Source organism: Podarcis vaucheri (genome assembly GCF_965113315.1).
Source record: "Podarcis vaucheri genome assembly, chromosome: 12".
Lineage (NCBI taxonomy): Eukaryota > Metazoa > Chordata > Lepidosauria > Squamata > Lacertidae > Podarcis > Podarcis vaucheri.
Genome location: NC_138750.1, coordinates 17417236 through 17438783, shown reverse-complemented (window position 1 = coordinate 17438783; position 21548 = coordinate 17417236). Strand labels below are relative to the sequence as shown.

At 41.6% G+C, this 21548-nt stretch overlaps 1 protein-coding gene across 6 annotated transcripts in view; it reads left to right on the top strand.

The window, feature by feature from the left end:
• Nucleotides 1–21548, top strand: part of ATP2C1 (ATPase secretory pathway Ca2+ transporting 1) — a 68286-nt gene that overhangs the window by 30213 nt on the left and 16525 nt on the right. For all 6 annotated transcript variants that reach the window (XR_014212404.1, XM_082192991.1, XM_082192994.1 and 3 more), the window contains 12 exons: nucleotides 592–702; nucleotides 2671–2787; nucleotides 4687–4776; nucleotides 7525–7560; nucleotides 10862–10923; nucleotides 11976–12084; nucleotides 14015–14170; nucleotides 16753–16821; nucleotides 17669–17744; nucleotides 17839–17905; nucleotides 19971–20095; nucleotides 20633–20730. Coding sequence is in view for 5 of the 6 variants with exons in the window: in XM_082192991.1 (XP_082049117.1) it covers nucleotides 592–702; nucleotides 2671–2787; nucleotides 4687–4776; nucleotides 7525–7560; nucleotides 10862–10923; nucleotides 11976–12084; nucleotides 14015–14170; nucleotides 16753–16821; nucleotides 17669–17744; nucleotides 17839–17905; nucleotides 19971–20095; nucleotides 20633–20730 (1116 nt within the window). In the remaining variant the exon portion in view is untranslated. The remainder of the gene's footprint in view (nucleotides 1–591; nucleotides 703–2670; nucleotides 2788–4686; nucleotides 4777–7524; nucleotides 7561–10861; nucleotides 10924–11975; nucleotides 12085–14014; nucleotides 14171–16752; nucleotides 16822–17668; nucleotides 17745–17838; nucleotides 17906–19970; nucleotides 20096–20632; nucleotides 20731–21548) is intronic.

Below are 21548 nucleotides of genomic sequence, written 5' to 3'. Positions count from 1 at the left end.
CATTTCTGCATGTAGTGCAAATAGAATACACTTTTGCAGTAAGAATTTGTGCTGTGTCAAATCACCTTGCAACACCCTGGAAGTTACTATTGTTTCAATGCTTTGTTTTTATTCATATGGATATTTTATTTCCTATTGTGTTGCTTTATTTCATATGTGAGCCTGTAAGAGAGCTTGGGGTTGTGGGGGTGGAGATAAGAGTGCAATGCACAGGAGTGTCCAGTGAGCTGTCATGAATGCTTCTCCTTGTCTAGTCATTAAGATAATGAGCAAAAGGATTATGTATAAATATAATCATTACGATCCTTTAATTAGGACAGTCACTACTTTCTAATGATGTAGGAATGACTACCTAGAATGTAAGTTTAATTTGTTATGCAGCTTGCCCTAAATATTCTCATTTTGAACGTACATTCTGAAAAGTTACACAATAGCTAAGGGTTATTTAATTTTGATAAAGCGCTGAAACTGTTATTACTTAAATGGACATATTCATTCAAGTGGTAGTAGCTTTTATTTTTTTACTTTGTAAGTTATTGGCATGAGAAGGAATGCACAATCTGGTGATATGTATAGCTTCTTGTTTTTTAGGTTGCACGTTTTCAACAACTGCCTAATGATGAAACTGAAATAATGATTCCTGTTCTGACTTCCAAAAAAGCAAGTGAATTACCAGTCAATGAGGTTGCAAGCATTCTTCAGGTAAGTAAATACTATTAATGTTTAAATAAGAATATAATTTTTTAAAATTCAGTATTTAAGTTGAAATGTCTATCCAGTTGAATAGTGAAGAGATATTACTAATATACTGAACGATGCCCCAAATTAGTCATACTCAGAGTAGACCTGTTTGCCTACACTGAATACGATTTAGTTGGATATTGACTACTGCTTTTTGACTTCCACACAGTGCTTTGACATGCTGGAGTTACACTGAACAACTGCATGTTAGTTTTATTGATTAACAGTGATCTACATTGCTTTTAAATTAAGCATCTGATTATATGAAAATGCTATAAGCATGCTCAGTTGGTGGTTCTATGGAAAATGTTTTAGGACGACTTTTTCTAAGTAGACTTGCTCAACATTAGTTTTAAGTGGACTAAATAGCAAAATATTTAGTTAATTATTTTTCTTGCTGATCTAAAAACTAGGATTATTAAGTTTCTGAAGTATTACTAAACAGGTTTTGGCCTATAAAGACTTAAATGGCCCAGGACCGCAATTCCTCAAGGACTGCCTCTCCCCATATGAACCAACCAGGACCTTGCAATCATCATCTGAGGTTCTTCTTCATGTGCTTCCTACACAAGAGGTCTGGAGGCTGGCAACACGAGGGTGGCCTTTTCTGCAGTGGCTCCCCATTTGTTGAATGCTCTTGGCAAGGAGGCTTGCTATCACCTGCATTACATATATTTAGGCACCAGGGGGAAACATTTCTCTCCAACCAGGCCATTGGCTGTTTAACATTCTTTGGCATTTTAAACGTTTTTCTGGGAGTGGGGTGATTGGTTTGTTCGTGTTCTATTATGTATTTGGTGTTCTCATTTTGTATTTTTGTGTTGTGAGCCAATCAAATTTTGAATTAACGTAATCTAGAACTTTGAAAGAAGGTTATTATTGTTTTTTGCCAAGGCGCATGTTTAAATGTATGGCTTTCAAAACTTTCTAACATAATATTGCTGCTTGGAAGCATGAATGATTTAAATGAGGGTACTGTATTCAAATGACCAGATAGTATTTTCTGTACGTCACAGCTGTCAGTCTGCTGTCTTGGCAAATTATATCAATGTATCTGTGGTAGAATTTTAAAATCAGGCAGATTCTCAGGATGTGTCCACTTATATTTCGGTATTCTCAAATGTGCATCATATATTGGAGCAGCTAGAGGAAATGCTGATCTGTTACTCAATATTGAAGGAAAGCCATTTATCTGTTTCAAAATCCCTCTTTGCAACCTCCAGAATATCCTTTTAATGTAATGTTTTTAAAAATGTAAGGAGACTAACATGGATATTAGAACTGTAGACAGCAGAACAGTAAAAGAAAAGGAAAAAACCCCAGTAGAATGCAGCTGTAAAGTAAAACCAGATTTAAGCAAGATTTTAGAAATCCTGGGAGCTGGGGGCGGAGGGTGGGGGGAGAGAGAGTTCTTCACCTAGAACTGAAAGGACATGAGAACTGCTACTGGATGAGCATATTTGGAGATGGCATTCCAAAGGTGGGACACTACAACTGGGAAGATTATTTCCAGTAGCCTCCTGCCTAACCTCCAGCGTGGACATATCTGGATTAGGGACCTCCAAAGATGACCTTAAAATATGAGCAGGTTTATATGAGGGATGGTGAACTTTCAGGTCTGTATCTGGGTCTAGGAACTTACTAATAGGAGGAAGGCTTCGATTTTTTATCGCTACCTAGGGAGAAAAAACCCTCAACACTTCAGGAATGCAGCAATCATTTGCCCTTGTGATAGAACTCCTGCTTAGTCATTCAAATTCTTAAATATTACAGCTATGAAATTAGAATCGGTAAACAACCTTTTAACCAGGAATGTGAGATAAGAATAACAGACTTGACTGCTATAATATTTCAGCTTTTGATTGCAATGGAATGAAATCTTGGCTTTGCTTGAGAAATAAAATGATTAAAATGCACATATTCTCATAGGCTGACCTTCAGAATGGCTTGAAAAACTGTGAGGTTTGTCATAGACGGGCCTTCCATGGATGGAATGAGTTTGATATTGGTGAAGATGAACCACTATGGAAAAAATACATTTCTCAGGTGAGCCTTTCTTCTTCCTTTCTGAGGGCTTAAAAAAAAGATTTTTGAGATTTAGATTTTAGATCTATCAGTTCAAAAGATGTTGATAGAGCCTTTAGTCATTGTGGTATTATCCTGCTGGTCCCACTTCAAGAGCGGTAGTGTGATTTCTTACCCTTGGGCAGTAGAAGGAGGAATTAGACACACTTGTAGGTAGAGGAAATGGCTGCTCACCCTCTCCACATCTGTAAGAGGACAGTCATTGCTATCAAATATAGAGGTGCACGCAATCAGTAAAGAGACAACTTCACTAGCTATTTTCAGCTCTTGTGCAAAGTGTCAGCTTGGTAGGGGAGTGTCATAAGCGATTTCTTCAATCTCTGTCTTGTGATGAGTTTCAGCTCCTGAGTGAGGTGCCTCTTTGCAAGCTAGGCAAAGACAAGTGAGGATACCCTGTATGCTTAGGGTAGCAGGGATGCGGTAGGGACTTGCCACTCATTTGATGCCACTAGCATTGTCCTGTAGGTATTCATGCCACTTGTACAACTGCTTTCCAGGCAGGGCTTTCAATAGCAGTAGCCTTGGTAGTTGTGAAAAGGGACTTAATTTCCCCGGAAATAATACATTATGTTTCACTGTTGGAAAAGTGTAATATTCCTTGATTTAAGGGGCCTAGGGGAGGAAGAGGAATGAATGTCACTCATTCAGGGTTGGCCCACCCATGAGGCAAGGCGAGGAGGCTGCCTCAGATGGCAGGATACACAGGGGCAGCAGATCCGGCCTCCCAAGGAATGCATCACTTGCTGCTGCTGCTGCTGCTGCTGCTGCTGCTGCTGCTGTGCAGTGGGTGATGCACAGCAGCAGCTGCACCCCGCTCTTTGGAGGGTACATCTACCATCTCCTCAGCAGCCCCGCTTCCAATGCAGCTTCTACAGCGGCCTCTTGGTGAATAGGAAGTCCTGCTGCTCTCCTCTCACCCTTGTTACCAATGTTAACCCACCCCCTTTTCCCCAGTTAGGGGGTGGAGGCTCCAATCTGTAGTTTGCTGAGGGTACCAAAATGTCTTGGGCTAGCCTTGCATTCAGCCTAAGCACAACTACTGGGCTTATACAAGCAAGAAGTCAAAATGTGTCAAACTGTGATTCATATTTTGAAAAATCTGAAGCTTACACACACAAACTTTTCTATGAAACCAATTCCCCAGTTTTTAAAGTTTCTTCAGATTATTAATTTTTTTTACCCCATTAGTTTGAACTTTAGTCAGAAGAGCTTATTGGGAATGAAATTGGCAGATATGTTCACCATTTGAATATTTTCTGTGACATTTTGGGATTTTAAAAAATATTGAAATACAATTAATGGGCATGTTTGTGCCATCTGCTATGGACAGTCACACAAGGCACATATGCAGTGCACATCACATTGAATGCTTTTTTTACTTGCCACTTCCTCCCCACCCACCGACCTTTCAAAAGATTAGGAAGGTCTGGATGGGAAGTCTCATGCTGTTCCTGTTCTTGCCATTTTCCTGTTCAATCTTTGTTTAAATGAATGCTTACACTAGGAGGAGGATTCCAACTCTAAATTTATAAATTGAAACTCTGATTTTATTAAAATTGTTGAATGTAGTATTTTTTCTTCAAATAGTGGTTTAACAGTTTTGAGGTGTTAACATTTTTTAAAGCCTCTCATTTTTGTAGTAATAAAGGAAATATTTTAAAACTTGGGTATTTTTCAACCTATGTAAAAGTTTGTAACTGTGCCTAATTTGGACCTCCTCTCTTTTAAGACATTAGAGCCAGGTACCCGATGACTGTACCTTGGTACAGAATACACTGAATTTACCAGTTTGCCAAAAGGAGCTTTATTATCAGTTATTTCAGCACACTTCTGAAAAAAATGTTTTCTTTTTCTTTGCAGTTTAAAAATCCCCTTATTATGCTTCTCCTGGCTTCTGCAGTCTTCAGTGTTTTAATGCATCAGTTTGATGATGCTGTCAGTATCACTGTGGTAAGTAAAATCCTAAGATTCCCCCCCCCCCTTTATTATTATATGCTGGATATTTATTCAGTCTTGGGCTCCAGTCAGTTACCAGGTGAGGAGTAGAAACCAGCCAAGTGTCTTAGATGCTTTGTAGCAATACTTAATAATCTATTTTCCTTGTCTATTCCTTATTTGTTCCATATGAATGGGAGCCTGTGATGCATTTGCCACACCAAGCCCTTTTGCCTTTCCCACACAATGACCCCAAACTCTTGACTATTCCTCACAGTGTACTTCTCTTTTGACAAACACTAGTCTGTGTTGTTGGATTGAAAAATCCACCTGCTCATCCCTCTCCATACTTAGAGACCAGATGGAAATTTGTTCAGTGCTATATATTTGGTTACTTTGAGAAATATGTTTTATCTCCCTTTTGTGTACCAGCTGGCATACATGATGTAGACTCCTTCCTCCTTCTTAAGCTAAAAAAAGAATGTAGTAAAAATGGGTATTGTAGCTGCTAATTGACCAGCTGTTACAATTTAGAGTGGGGTGGATCACCTTGGTTGGGACACCAGTTGGAGGGGTTATATGTCATGGTGCTGTCCTGACTTTGGAATAAACTCCTCAACAAGATAAACTGGTGCCAATATTGCAATATTTTCGGTGCTGCGTTAAGATCTTCCTATTCACCGTTCATTCAAGGTAGCATTTTAATGGGAGCTGTGTTTTTCATGCTGTTTTTCAGTTTTGTGTGTTTAAAGGTAAAGGTAAAGGGACCCCTGACCATTAGGTCCAGTCATGGCCGACTCTGGGGTTGCGGCGCTCATCTCGCTTTATTGGCTGAGGGAGCCGGTGTACAGCTTCTGGGTCATGTGGCCAGCATGACTAAGCCACTTCTGGTGAACCAGAGCAGCGCACGGAAACGCCGAATATATAAATTGAACACATGCACATGCACGTAGTGCTTGATAGACTATTTGTGTGTTTAGTCTGCCTTTTATTTTGTTTGTTAGTTTTTGGAATTTACTACCACAAAAGGGACCTGGGTGGCGCTGTGGGTAAAACCTCAGTGCCTAGGGCTTGCCAATCAGAAGGTCGGCGGTTCGAATCCCTGTGATGGGGTGAGCTCCCGTTGCTCCGTCCCTGCTCCTGCCAACCTAGCAGTTCGAAAGCACATCAAAGTGCAGGTAGATAAATAGGTACCGCTCTAGCAGGAAGCTAAACGGCGTTTCCATGCGCTGCTCTGGTTGGCCACAGGTACTAGATGTGTCTTTAGTCTGAACCAGTAGATCTCATCTTGTGGTTGGGGTTTTTACCCTCCTTTTGTATTTATAAATTTCGTGAATAGTTCTGGTCATACTTCTGTACATCACCCTGAAATCTCCTTAATAAATATTTTAAATAAATAAATAAGGGGGATTCTTCATGGTGCCCAAGTGGGAACTTTATGTTTTCCCCTCCCAGCAATATTTGCATTGTTTTTAATGGGCTGCATGCCAAGCAACAGGCTAAAAACAATGAGTATGTTATTTATTGTTCTCTAGAAACATAACTGATTGTTCTGTATAAGGCCAAAGCAATTTAAGGCACCTTTTAGTTACATGGTTTCCTATTAAACAGGAAGACCTGTAATGGCAGTTTTAATATAGTTTAAATCAAGGCTAGAATACATGGCTGAAACATAATTTGCCTGGTCAGGATGATGATTCAGCTCACATCCTAGAATTACTGGCACTGGGAGATGCCCATGGAGTATAGCTTCATAAGAATGGATAAATGTTACAAAGCAGAAAGAAATGCAGACTAGAAGGCTTTGAATGTCAAGATGAACTGATTTTCACTTGCTTTTTTGTGCTAAAAGTCTGAAGTGACATTTGTAACTACTCTTTATACTGTCTGGTTCTAATCCTGGATTATTAAAATACCTTTACAGCGCTAATCTTTTTAAACCTAAAAGTTAAGCATGGATTGCCTAGCTGAAAATGCAGTCCGTACCATTGATCCTTTCAGTAGAGAGGCTCAATTCCTAAATGTTAAGTATGTATTCTTCAGAGCGCTGCAGAAACATTGGCAGTACAAAGGGGGGGATGTATATGACTATAGAGTTTCTTTGAGTAGTTTTTGCTGCTGCCTAAATGGAACTGTTGGAAACCATGCTTAGATGTTTAAAGCAGCCTGTTGCTGCCTTGCTCATGGAGTTGGCAGTGGGGGACGAGCAAATAACCAGGCTTTTGATTCTTAGAATAATATGTGAAATCATTAAGGCTTAATTGACTTGACTTCGTGAGCTGACAATAAATAAAATAACATCTAGACTCTTGGAAGCAGAGAGAGTATTAACCTGCCAAAAAGTCATTTATGTAGTTGAATGTAGGAAAATAAAAACTGAACAAAAAGATGCATGGTGTGTGACAACGCAGTCTGAAAGATTCCAATACTAATTTATTAGACATTCAATAATTTCATGACATTGTCCTACACAGTGGTTTGCTTGCCTGTCACACATTAAAGCTTGACTTAGAAGTCTGGCGTAGAAATGGTGGTGGAGCAGGGTGGAGCTCTTCCTACTTCCCAGGTTTGTTTGTTTTTATCTCCCAGAACCTTAGTAAGAAAAAAAAGAAATGATTGAAAGCTATTGCCTGTGTTTGTCATTCCTCAGTTTAGTCTTAAATAGTATATTGTACCTGATTCAGGTAACATGTAATCTGCATGTTTGATTTAAATGTTGACAAGGCAGTTTGTTTTAGTAAACATTTTTCTTCACTCATACAGGCAATACTTATTGTTGTTACGGTTGCCTTTGTTCAGGTAAGATGTTTTTCATTCACTTTACCCAAGAGCCATTTTTGTAGAAAAGCTGTATTTATTACACTTAAAGCAATTTAAAAGCATTTAGGCTAGGGTTTTTTTCTCAGAGACACGGGTGGAAAACCTCCTGCCTATGTTGTAATTAGGCCCAGCTTGGGTCCACTTTGGCCTGGAAGGTATTGCCCACAAACCACATCCATCTGATGTCCTGTGTGGACTCCCAGTTGTTCCTTTGAAAGCTGGGCTCTTTATCAGCCCAGCTGGGATTGCTGAAAACTTCCTAGTGCAGCTGAGGGGACCGGAGGAAGCAGCCCAGATTAAAAGTACTTCCTCCAAAAGGAACCTTTCCTTCTCTCTACTGAGGAAAGATACAGTTTAGAGGAAGCACCTCCGCAGAGGGAAAAAATGCTCTATTTTAAAATTAGGATGTTGGCTCATTGACAGGAGGGCAGTTCAACCCACCTGTCAATTTGACTCTTGCTGCAAACTAGCTCTCAACTTTCAAGCCTCCAATGGGAAACAGAAAAAAATCACATCAGTACTTAGGATTTAACAAGTTAGGTTCCCCCCACCCCTTTTAATATTAATATGAGTATTACATAGGTAGTACCCCCCCAGGCACGGGGCTGGGGCAGCCCGAGCTTCCCCCGACCCCAGCCCCCAAACAGGCAGCTCTCTGCAAGCCGTGGGAGCCCAGCGGTGGCTCCCGCTGCTTGAGGAGAGATCCGCGAAGCCTGGACGCGCTGAGATCAGCGCGCGCAGGCTTCGGGATGCTGGCAACTCTCCCCAAGCAGCGGGAACGTTCCCGCTGCTTGGGGAGAGATCCGCGAAGCCTGGACGCGCTGAGATCAGCGCGCGCAGGCTTCCGGATGCCGGCAACTCTCCCCAAGCAGCGGGAGCGTTCCCGCTGCTTGGGGAGAGATCCGTTAAGCCTGGACGCGCTGAGATCAGCGCGCGCAGGCTTCGGGATGCCGGCAACTCTCCCCAAGCAGCGGGAACGTTCCCGCTGCTTGGGGAGAGATCCGTGAAGCATGGACGCGCTGAGATCAGCGCGCGCAGGCTTCGGGATGCCGGCAACTCTCCCCAAGCAGCGGGAACGTTCCCGCTGCTTGGGGAGAGATCCGCGAAGCCTGGACGCGCTGAGATCAGCGCGTGCAGGCTTCCAGATGCCGGCAACTCTCCCCAAGCAGCGGGAACGTTCCCGCTGCTTGGGGACAGATCCGCGAAGCCTGGACGCGCTGAGATCAGCGCGCGCAGGCTTCCAGATGCCGGCAACTCTCCCCAAGCAGCGGGAACGTTCCCGCTGCTTGGGGAGAGATCCGCGAAGCCTGGACGCGCTGAGATCAGCGCGCGCAGGCTTCCGGATGCCGGCAACTCTCCCCAAGCAGCGGGAACGTTCCCGCTGCTTGGGGAGAGATCCGTGAAGCATGGACGCGCTGAGATCAGCGCGCGCAGGCTTCGGGATGCCGGCAACTCTCCCCAAGCAGCGGGAACGTTCCCGCTGCTTGGGGAGAGATCCGCGAAGCCTGGACGCGCTGAGATCAGCGCGCGCAGGCTTCCAGATGCCGGCAACTCTCCCCAAGCAGCGGGAACGTTCCCGCTGCTTGGGGAGAGATCCGTGAAGCATGGACGCGCTGAGATCAGTGCGCGCAGGCTTCGGGATGCTGGCAACTCTCCCCAAGCAGCGGGAACGTTCCCGCTGCTTGGGGAGAGATCCGCGAAGCCTGGACGTGCTGAGATCAGCGCGTGCAGGCTTCCAGATGCCAGCAACTCTCCCCAAGCAGCGGGAACGTTGCCGCTGCTTGAGGAGAGGTCCGCGAAGCCTGGAGAGCGAGAGGGGTCGGTGCTCACCTACCGCTCTCGCTCTCCAGGCTTCAGCGAAAGTCTGCATTCGCCCCATAGGACGCACCCACATTTCCCCTTCATTTTTGGAGGGGAAAAAGTGTGTCTTATGGGGCGAAAAATACGGTATGTATTTATATAGAATGTAAACATGCCATAGAGGGAAGGGGGAGCCCAGGGAGCAAGTCTGTACAGTGGTACCTCAAGTTACATACGCTTCAGATTACAGACTCCGCTAACCCAGAAATAGTACCTTGGGCTAAGAACTTTGCTTAAGGATGAGAACAGAAATCACGCGCCAGCGGCGTGGCGGCAGTGGGAGGCCCCATTAGCTAAAGTGGTGCTTCAGGTTAAGAACAGTTTCAGGTCAAGAACAGATCTCCAGAACGAATTAAGTTCCTAACCAGAGGTACCACTGTGTTTTAAAAAAGACACAACAGTAATGCTACACCGTGGAAAGAGATAGCGCCTCTTTTTTTGTGGGGGGAGCTCCTCAATGTGTGACTCAACCAGGAACATGTTTGGACCCATAATTTGAGAAGCACTGATTTAGGTGCACATGTCCGAGAGTGGCATTGATTCTGTAAGCCAGATAGTTTGTTGGATATCCTAATGCCTGCCACCCCATAATTAATAAATTTAGGAAGAAGCTATCAATCGGTTTCAGAAAAAAGTGTGATGGATTCTTGGAGTTTAATCAGTTCACTTTCATGTGCCATGAGCTTTCATAAGGAGCAGCTTATTCATTAATCACTAGACATTGCCTGTAACAACTTCTATGGAAATGTAAAGAATAGGCTCTTGGAAACACGTTACAGATGTGCTAAGAGACAGACTGTATTTTTTGTAGTTGAGCAATGTTTTGTTCTTTTCACTGGAGAAGAGTGTAACATCGCAAATCATTGTCAAAATAAAAAAATTCCTTCCAGTAGCACCTTAAAGACCAACTAAGTTAGTTCTTGGTATGAGCTTTCGTGTGCATGCACACTTCTTCAGATGCATGCACATGAAAGCTCATACCAAGAACTAACTTAGTTGATCTTCAAGGTGCTACTGGAAGGAATTTTTTTATTTTGACTATGGCAGACCAACACGGCTACCTATCTGTAATCGCAAATCATTGTAGACTTTCCCATACGATGGGGCAATCCAACTGGTGGATTACTTCAGTATGTTATGGTTTGCTCTATGGAGCTATTGCAGTTCTGAAGTGTTTCCAGGTAGCAGTTCTTTTTGGAAACTAGTCAAGAGAGGAGTGAATAGCAGACAGACTTGATATAGTGCATATGCAGTGAAAATGATTACCAGCGGAAGAATTCTATATCTTTGGATTTTTATTTTTTTTTGTGAATGTAAAACTAAATTGTAAAACCAATAATTTTTTAAAATAAAAAAATATAGGATTGATATAGTGCGGTTTGAGAACTATTTTAATTTTCATCTTGTTGTGTACCTCCAGGAATACCGTTCTGAAAAATCTCTAGAAGAGCTGAGTAAACTTGTACCTCCAGAATGTCACTGGTATGGACCAGCTTATATTTAGACTTTACCCTAAATGAATAACCTTCAGTATCACTAATCTGATGTGGCTGAAGATGCCTTTATGATTTCACGTGATGCCAAATGATTGTACCTACATAGCTAGTTTCTTTCTTTAAGCTTTTGATAAGATTGTCAAATAGAACTGCTTAGCTGAAGATCATGTTCACATGAAGGATGATATAAAAAATCTTAAATAAGTAACAGATAATGTTTCAGTGAATAGCTGGGATTCAGTCATCTGTTTCTGTGTCACTGAGGGGATGGTGGATGCAGATACTAGAAACCGTATAAGAGCTTGCCTTTTGGAAAGGAAAATTACCATGTGTGCTGAAAACGGCAAAAACATAGCCTGTTTTTATTGGGGATGGGGTTTGGTATATTTATAGTGTATTGCTGTTTAGTTTTTTTATTTAATATTTTACATTTCCTTGTGTGCCTGTGAGCTGAGAAGCAGCTCATAAATATTTTATATAAAGAAGTACTGCAAAACCTTCAAAGAGAAATGGGGCTTTTTGAGGTTTTCTTATTCATATGTAAATGACTTCTTGGATCATGGCTATTAATTTACACTATTAACTGCATATATATATATTTACTGAGTAGTGTTCTGTAAGTCTCCTCCCCACATTTGGCTTCATGCCCCTAGTTGGTATAGCAGATTTAATTAAAACTCTGAAGATGGTATCTTTTTAGGAAAATGGAAATTGGCCTCACATAACTGTGTAAAAAGGTAGCATGCTAGAGTGTAATTTCAAGACTCAGAATTGAAAGCGCCACTTCCAAAAGAACTTTATTAAAGGTACAGTACTTACATTGGCATTTTGCTTTCCCCCATGCTAATATAGAACTGCCACCTTCAGTTTGACTTGAAATGGAAAAAATGACATCTAAAGGGAGAAAGTTCTTTGAACATAGCGGATCAAGCATATTTTATCCAATTAGATCTGCAAGGGCTAGCTGAAGATTATAGTTCTTTGTGATGTGATGCAGTGGTCTTCATTAGTTATTGTAACATATTTCATTCTCTACAGTGTTCGAGAAGGCAGGGTGGAGCATACACTTGCAAGAGACTTGGTTCCAGGTGATACTGTCTGCCTGTCAGTGGGAGACAGAGTTCCTGCTGACCTGCGACTGTTTGAGGTGCGTAGTCATTAATCACACACTAAACTGTAGTTTTGGATTCTGGGATCTAGCAGGTATGTATTAAAAGGTAAAGGTAAAGGTACCCCTGCCCGTACGGGCCACTCTTGACAGACTCTAGGGCTGTGCACTGATCTCACTCTAGAGGCCGGGAGCCAGCGCTGTCCGCAGACACTTCCGGGTCACGTGGCCAGCGTGACAAAGCTGCTCCAGCGAACCGGCACCAGAGCAGCACACGGAACGCCGTTTACCTTCCCGCTAGAAAGCGCTACCTATTTATCTACTTGCACTTAATTGTGCTTTCGAACTGCTAGGTGGGCAGGAGCTGGGACCGAACGATGGGAGCTCACCCCGCCGCGGGGATTCGAACCGCCGACCATGCGATCGGCAAGTCCTAGGCGCTGAGGTTTTACCCACAGTGCCACCCGCGTCCCTGATATGTATTAATCTTAGACATTTAATAATATAGATTCACACGCTAACTTTGCCGAACAATAATGTGGGCCTAGAGAAGATCTGATTTCACATTACATCTTATCACTGGAGTTTTTGTGAAATAATACCATAAGGCAAAAGGGCTAACTTGTGAGCAGGTTATATGCCCTCTGGTAACTGACTGTAATATATTTCACCCACTAGTGCAAAGGCCACCTGACATGTCAACAGGAGCAAGTTGGCACGACATAAATGTCATTCTTTGTATGACTAACCAGAGACCACAAGATGGTTATCTATTTAGGATTTTTAAAAATATAACTGAAGGGGGTAGCCAGTTGCACTAGCTATAACTATGAATGAGGAAATATGCTGAATTCCAAGTACACTACTAAATTTGGTGGCTGTGGACACTCTGCTCTGTCTGAAATATGCAATAATGCTAATTCAAAGATTTCCAAGCAGCTTTTCTTAATTTCGAACATTTCCATCATGTTAATGGGCTGACTCATCATGAATTTGGTAGCAGCAATATATTGTTGCTTATTCACCCCTGAAAATGTGAAATAATTGGAGAGGTGAGGTTTGTTTCCTGAAGCAACAGAGTATCCTATATGATTCATGCACATTATTCTACCCACCTATAGGTTCATTTTTGTCCCTGAAGCTGTAGGTAAGGAATTGGGAACCTCCATGTGTATCTCCATGTGTTGTCGGAATCCAATTCCCCTCAGTCCTAGCCAGCATGGCCAATGGTCAGGGGTGATGAGAGTTTTAGTCCCAACAACATATGGAGGGCCACAGGTTCCCCATAACTTCTGTAGGGAAGCCGCTGGCTCCCAGGCTATGGCACATCACTGGCCCACAGCCTCTCCTCCGTGATTCCTCTATGCTGCCCCTGGACCGAGAACAAGGAAAGTGTTCCCCAATGGGAGTTGGCATGTCAAGTGTGGCTCTTTATTTGTGTGGTATGGCTGAATTCTAAATATATAATTGAGCATGGAATATAAAGCATACTATATAAATCCAATTCTGTATTTCGAAAATGCAACTTAAAGTAGTCAAATGTCTAGTCCAGAGGCAGTTGTATAAACATAGGCCATGGATCCTCTGGGCACTCCAAGTAGGGACTACTTTCTTCAAACAGTTAACCCCATGCTGCGTTGTAAGCTGTTTTTGAAACTCTGTATTTTCAAAAGCAGTGTGATTACTGTTTGTGTTCAGTCTGTAACATGCATAGACTCCTAAAATGAAAGTTCAATAGCGTCTCAAAATACTAAGCATGTCCACTAATATTTCAGAACCACCTTTCCAACCTGGGGTTCTCAGATGTTTTAGTGCTACAACTCTTCATCATCCCTGATTATGACTGGCTGGGGATGATGATGAGGGTTGTAACAGAACAAACCTTTGGGGACCCAAGGTTGGAGAAGGCTGCATTAGAAGATGGAAAATAAAATCTAACTGTTTTATCATATCTATTTTTCCCTCAAAGGCCGTGGATCTGTCTATTGACGAATCTAGTCTGACAGGGGAGACAACTCCTTCCTCAAAATGCACTTCTCCTCAGTCAGCTGCTACGAATGGAGACCTCACTTCAAGGAGCAATATTGCTTTCATGGGAACACTTGTTCGATGTGGAAAGGCAAAGGTATTCCTCATACAAGAATACTAAATGTATGCATTTGTAAAAGTTAGGTTGAGTGTAAAGGCTACTGATTTGCTACAATTCAGGATATATTTTATTTATATATACATACATACATGGGACGCAGGTGGCGCTGTGGGTAAAAGCCTCAGCGCCTAGGGCTTGCCGATCGAAAGGTCGGCGGTTCGAATCCCTGTGGCGGGGTGCGCTCCCGTCTTCGGTCCCAGCGCCTGCCAACCTAGCAGTTCGAAAGCACCCCCGGGTGCAAGTAGATAAATAGGGACCGCTTACAAGCGGGAAGGTAAACAGCGTTTCCGTGTGCGGCTCTGGTTCGCCAGAGCAGCGATGTCACGCTGGCCACGTGACCCGGAAGTGTCTTCGGACAGCGCTGGCCCCCGGCCTCTTGAGTGAGATGGGCGCACAACCCTAGAGTCTGGCAAGACTGGCCCGTACGGGCAGGGGTACCTTTACCTTTACCTTTACATACATACATACATACATTTACACACACAGAGACACCCCTTAGTAGAGAATAATAATAATAATAATAATAATAATAATAATAATAATAATAATAATAATAATAATTAATTTATTATTTATACCCCGCCCATCTGGCTGGGTTTCCCCAGCCACTCTGGGCGGCTTCCAACTGAATATTAAAAACAATACAGCATTAGACATTAAAAACTTCCCTAAAGAGGGCTGCCTTCATTTGTCTTTTAAAAGTAAAATAGTTGTTTATTGCCTTGACATCTGCTGGGAGAGTGTTCCACAGGGCGGGCGCCACTAGCGAGAAGGCCCTCTGCCTGGTTCCCTGTAACCTTACTTCTCGCAATGAGGGAACCACCAGAAGGCCCTCGGCGCTGGATCTCAGTGTCCGGGCAGAACGATGGGGGTGGAGTACTATCTGAAATGCTGTGGTAATATAGCCTTGGAAAAATGTATTGGTATTAGGGAGGTACGAAGATGCCTGTCTGTTCCAGCATTCATTCACACTGGTATCTTTTGTTCCACTGCAATTTAATTTGCACAAGCATATTATATATATGCTTATCTCTGGCACCAGGAGATATTTACAAATCAACTACCTTCCCTATATGCTCCTTTTCAAATTTAGTTAATTTCCAGAGGCTACGATTGCGACTTGTCTGCTAGTTTGATTTCAGAGTTTTATATAAACTTGTATAACCCCTGTTGATATTTTGCTCTTTGTGTCCTGGATTGTATAAATTATTCTTACCATTTAACCACATATAACTCCTTTTTATTTCATTATTCAGAAAATGGTTATGTGTGTGTCTTCTGAAACAACACTGTAGCTAATTTTCATTTTAAAAGAACAATAATGAATCATACATTCTGTTGGGTTGTGAAATTAACACAACAGGAAGTAGATTAAGACTGCAATCCCAACCCCACTTTAATATTTTTTTTCACTTTCAATTCTACAAACAATAACCAAAAACAACAAACAGAATACAAACAGAATATCCCCTTTGACTCCCCCCATTTTATTATTTTCCCTCTACATCTCCTTGATAACTCCACCCTTTTTTTATTTTCCCTCTACATCTCCTTGATAACTCCAATTATTATAAATCCTTAATCCATAATTCAAATTTTTACTACAAGTTTTCTGCCAGTCCTACTAATGAATGTAGTTGTTTACAATAATTTTTCAAATGCATTATATATTTTCCCCCTTCTTTATTAAAGTTTGATTCTTCCTGGTTCCTGATTCTTCCTGTGAGTTCTGCCAGTTCAGCATAGTTCATATCTTCTTACCATTTCTTGGCTAGCAAATTGTCTTCCTTGGGAGAAAGACAATTATACATTAAAGAATATGTAAATAACATCCATAATTTGTGTAACTTTTCACATATAACGTTGCATGTGTTTTAAAAACTCCAAACTTTTTGTTGGAGAGAACCAAGGTGAAAATAATTCATAACAATAATCTTGTGTCGTGGTGGGAGTTGAAAGGGCAGCTGAAAGGAAATCCTATTGATAGTTCATTTTTCAATGGATTCCTCCAGCATCCCTGATTTGCACTGTAGGTTCACAACACCTGCATTCTGCTACCACTTATAATTAAAAAGTTAATGCATGATAATTTGAAGAAATATTTAATCATTATAAAGGTACCTTGTAGACAATGCTAAAAAGTCAGTGCAAATATGAGTTTGGCCTCAGTTATACAAGGGTTGGGCAGAAGTGGTTTCTAGGCTAATTCCTGGCATGTCACTGATTGCTTGGATTCATATGAAGAATGTGAACTCGGTCAAGAGTGCTGGGCTAAGTCAACCTTGATCTAATTCTGCAGATTATTTCTTGTGGTCTTAAGCAAAAGTGCATTCTCAGGCTCACTCAACAAATATTAGTCATGCTTCAGCTGTGAGATCTTGAGTATACACCTTGTACAAACATTTTAAAACTTTGGTGAACCGTTGTATTTCTAGTAAAAACTAGAAGTCAGTCCTCTTGCAAATTAAATAATAATAGACTTGTTACAACTATGGGGGAGGGGAGTAAGCCAATCCTCTTTGAATTTCATTTTGAACTTGTTATGTTTCATTTCCTAGGGGATAGTTATTGGTACTGGAGAAAACTCTGAGTTTGGGGAGGTTTTCAAAATGATGCAAGCAGAAGAAGTAAGTAGTATAGTATTACAAATGAACAACTTAAATCCTGGTTCTTACAAAGTTAGATCATTTTACAGTGTTCACTGTAAGCTGAACAACATGAAGGTAGCATCGAAACCAGAATTAAAAAAAATAACCTTTCATCATTACACACAGATGCTTTAAGTATAGGAGTGTGATTAAGTCAATTGTAGAAATGCACCCAAAAATTCTACTGAATTTGAAGGGACTACTAATCTGAGTTTAGATTTCCTTTTATATTTGCTAGAATAACACTTTCCTATGTTTTCTGTTCTCATTTGCAAGATATCTTGGTGCTCACTGCAATATTCTCTGCAAATAGAGTTAATAAAATTATCCCAAAAGTTTGTGCATTCACGATGGGCTGAAATGCCTGCATTTTGTGAACAAATGCAGCCTTTGAAATCTCCCCCCCCCCCATGTAATTTAACTTTTGTGAAAAGCCAAATATTCAGGGCAGATGTGAAATGGCTTTTGTGTAGGAAGTCTTGTTGACGATGACAGAATTATTGAGTCTTTCTTCCTTTCACATCTGATTAGTATTTCAGAAAGTATGGAGGATAGAAGAGAAAGAATTGGTATCTGTGGGGTACCACTATAAGTGCATTGCCACTTGCTGAGCTATGCTGAGCTGAGTGCAGTGGGGTTTTTTATAGCAATTTTATTCTGACTTTTCATTTCAGCTTTAATTTTAAAGGCAGCTTTCAAATAAAGTAATAGAAAACTGTCCTGCAATGCAAAAACACAATACAAAGCTAACAAAACTATAAAATCAGATAGTCCTAGACAAATCTGTTCAACTAAATAAATGTGTTTTAATGTTCTTCTTACCCAGGCTCCAAAGACACCTTTGCAGAGGAGCATGGATCTCTTAGGAAAACAACTGTCCTTGTATTCCTTTGGTATAATTGGTAAGAGAACAACTATTTTTGTACAGCTCCCTCATCTTGCACTATTCTAACTGATTAGGGAGATCTTTTAATGTTCAATTTGCTTTTATTATAGGCATAATTATGCTGGTTGGCTGGTTGCAAGGAAAGCATATCCTTGATATGTTTACCATCGGTGTGAGGTGAGATTCTTAAGTATTCTCTCTAATAATACTGAAAAAGTGAATGTCTCAGACTGTCCTCGCAAAAGTTTACTTGCTTTATGCAAATTAGAGAATCTGCCGTTTGAATCTTACTTTCCTGTGGACGCTTCCCAAATTGGTCTCTTCATTAATAGATATTAACGTATCTTCCAAAATGCATGTTAATGTTTCAGAGAGAGAACTTTCAGATTCATCTGTTTACACGGCAAAGAACTGAGATAAGGAAGTGATAACAAAGCTAGGCAAATAGTTATATTCCAGTTAACCTTGTCCCTATTCACACAAGTGGATCTTGCTAATCAAAAATAACTCTCTCTAAAGAAAATGGTCATTCCCATCCGCTTTAAAAGCAGCAGCTGCTCCACTTCTAGTAGAGCCATATGCACGCTGTAGAAATTTGCTTGAATTCCACTGACCCTAGTGAGGCCTTCACAGCGATGTTGCATTTAACTTCCGTTAATTGGACTGTATATCTTAGGTTTTCTTTACTTGCCTTGAAAACACTTTTTCCTCACTGTATCGTTTTGGGACGCCATCTCTCTTGGGAACTGGCTGGTTCTAGGCCATTAGTCCAGGGCAGGGTTGGCTGCTCCCTTCCTTAGTTTACAAGGAACCTTGTTTTCTGCTTCCCTTCCTCTCCCCTTTCCCTTGTTTTTTCCAGTTTGTAAGCCTGTGTGTGGATATATGGCTTGTTGTAATGGACTGCATGTAAGCTGCTCTGGAAGCCTTTTTGGACAACGAGTGGAGGGTACAAATGCTCTTAACAACACACATTTGCTATGAGCCTGACAGTGCTCTCTTGCCCTTCATTTCTCTTAAGAACTGCTCCATGCTGTAGTAGAATTTATCCTGCTATCACTGACTTTTTATATGACTGTTCTTAGCAAACATATATGCACTTTTCAGTAGACTTCAAAGCACCTTATACTGAATCAGAATGCTGGTCTATATAGCCCACCACTGACTATTCCAACTGGCAGCTGATCTCAGGATCTTGCCCAGCTCTTCTGCCTATGATCTTTTTAACTGGAGATGAACTTGGACCTCACACAATGTATGCTAAGGCCCTTCCCCATCTTTATACTGGGATGTGGGCAGCTTCATAGGATACCAACTCATGAAATGTGATAATTCTACTTTGTTTTTATTTCTAGTTTGACATAGGTTTACTAATATCTAGGGCTGAAATATTCGGGACAATATCTTTTAAAATATTCTTTTGCACACTGATTGCTGCCGTTTTACAGTTGGTTCTTTCCAGTAGCTGAGACACAAGTTTTTTGTTTTTTCTTTGAAACAAAGGCTGGTATTGCCTTTGAAAGAAGCCATCACGAACTATTTTTCGCTCTATAAGACTCACTTTTTCCCTCCTAAAAAGTAAGGGGAAATGTGTGTGCATCTTACGGAGCGAATGCAGGCTGCGCACCTATCCCAGAAGCCAGAACAATAAGAGGGATCGCTGTGCAGCGATCCCTCTTGTTGCTCTGGCTTCTGAGATTCAGAATATTTTTTTTCTTGTTTTCCTCCTCCAAAAACTAGGTGCATCTTATGGTCTGGTGCGTCTTATAGAGCGAAAAATACGGTACATAGGCAACACCAATGTCATGTAGTCAGGCATGATGTCACAAAGTCAAATCAGAGTGAGGACAATGCTGCTTTCATTCACTCTGGATGGGCAAACGTTTTTGCTTTGTTTTGCAGGCCTTTAAAAACAAAGAAACTTAGGATTGTAGACTTCTTCATGATATGAGCCAACTCCCTCATTTTCACCTATAAAGAACACATATTCTGGCCTGGTTTGAACACAATGTTAAACCATATTTTAATATAAATGATAGTGTTAATATGCACAAATTATTTGCTGTTCCTCTGTTCCTGCCTGTACTTCATTGGGGGAGAAAACAAGGCAGAGTATGGCTTTGTTGCGATGTGTGAATCTGGACCTATAGTTTGTTTCTCTCCATGTGTGAAAGTGGCTTCTGTGTTTTAACATGTGCATACAGTTGTGAAAGGAATCACTTAACATGTCCTCTTTAAATTATAGCTTGGCTGTAGCGGCAATCCCTGAAGGGCTGCCTATTGTTGTGACAGTAACGTTGGCTCTTGGTGTGATGAGAATGGTCAAGAAACGGGCCATTGTCAAGAAACTACCGATTGTTGAAACTCTAGGTAAGAATGGCAGTGTGCAGAATTACTCAAGAGTATCTGATGGTCATAATGGCAGTATGAATTAATAGTTAACATTAGGGTATGTAATCTAGAAATAATTATGCTGAAGCTGATCTTGCAGGTGGCATTTAAGGAAATCTCTGGGACAATCTAGATTTGTATGGGAGGTTGCAGTAAAAATGGGACTTGCAAAGAAAGAAGAAAGGGAGTCAGGAATGTTTGGCTGGAGAGAGGTGGGTGGCTTGGTGATGCTTTCCCTTAGCCCAGGGATAGGGAATCTGTGACCTTCTGGATGTGTTTGGACTCTTGACTCCCATCAGCCTCAGCCAGCAGAGCCAATAGTCAAGGAAGATGGGAACTCATCTGCCTCTGGAGGGCCACAAGTTCTCCATCCTTAACCTAGTCAAAGACTCTTCCTCTTTCTCGATATTTTGTGAAGAGGCTCTTTCCTCATGTTCTGTCATTCCTCCAACCCCCTAACCCTCCCCAAATATGTCATAACTTCCATGTGATTACTGCATTCATGTTTTCCCCCAGGCTGCTGCAATGTTGTTTGTTCAGATAAGACTGGGACACTGACAAAGAATGAAATGACTGTTACTCATATCTTTACGGCAGATGGATTACATGCTGAGGTAGGTAGCAAGCAGACCATAGAATTGTAGAGTGGGAAGTCCAACCCTCTGCAACGCAGGAATCTTAATACACAGTTCCCCATCCAGTCTGAAACCATACTGGACCCTGCTTAGCTTTGCACATGTGCTGACAGTTTCACTGCTGTTGTTGGCGTATGGCATGTGCCAAACACGTGTAGCTCCCCAAGCGTGTAGGTTCGTGGCAGTGCAGTTCTGTGCTGGAAGAAATTCAGTCAGGGTCCAAGTCTTCAGTCTGTTCAGTCCTTTACTGACATTAAGGCAGTTTCACTATATACAGGCTTCCACTAGATCCCTAGTAGAAGGCGCAAGCTTCAAATGCAAAGCAAGTACAACTCGCAGCATACATACAGCACAGAGATCAGCATCAATCTAGCAGATCTTCCTTGCAGCAAAAGCAAAGAGGCAATGTACAGACCCCTCTTAATATACCCAAGAATGACCACACCCGTGGCCAGTTGCCAGATCACAGGGACCTACTTGGCTGGTTGCCAGGTCACAGTGACCTACTTGGCTGGTTGCCAGGTCAGTGACTTTCAAACACTAATCATAAGACCTGTAGGTGCAAGATATGGGAAGCAATTAAACTAAGGAACCTCAACTGCTGTACCACAGGGATAAAATTAAGTTGCATTTGTCTTTGTTGTATTTAATAAACATAAGCATGGATGGGCAGGTTTTATTTTTTAATTTTGTGAGAAATGCATTGGTCCTGAGAACTCCATTTCTGGAGGACTGGTGTGAACCCATCAGCTGCCTCACACTTATCTCTGAGCTGCATTTCTGCCTACTACTATCAT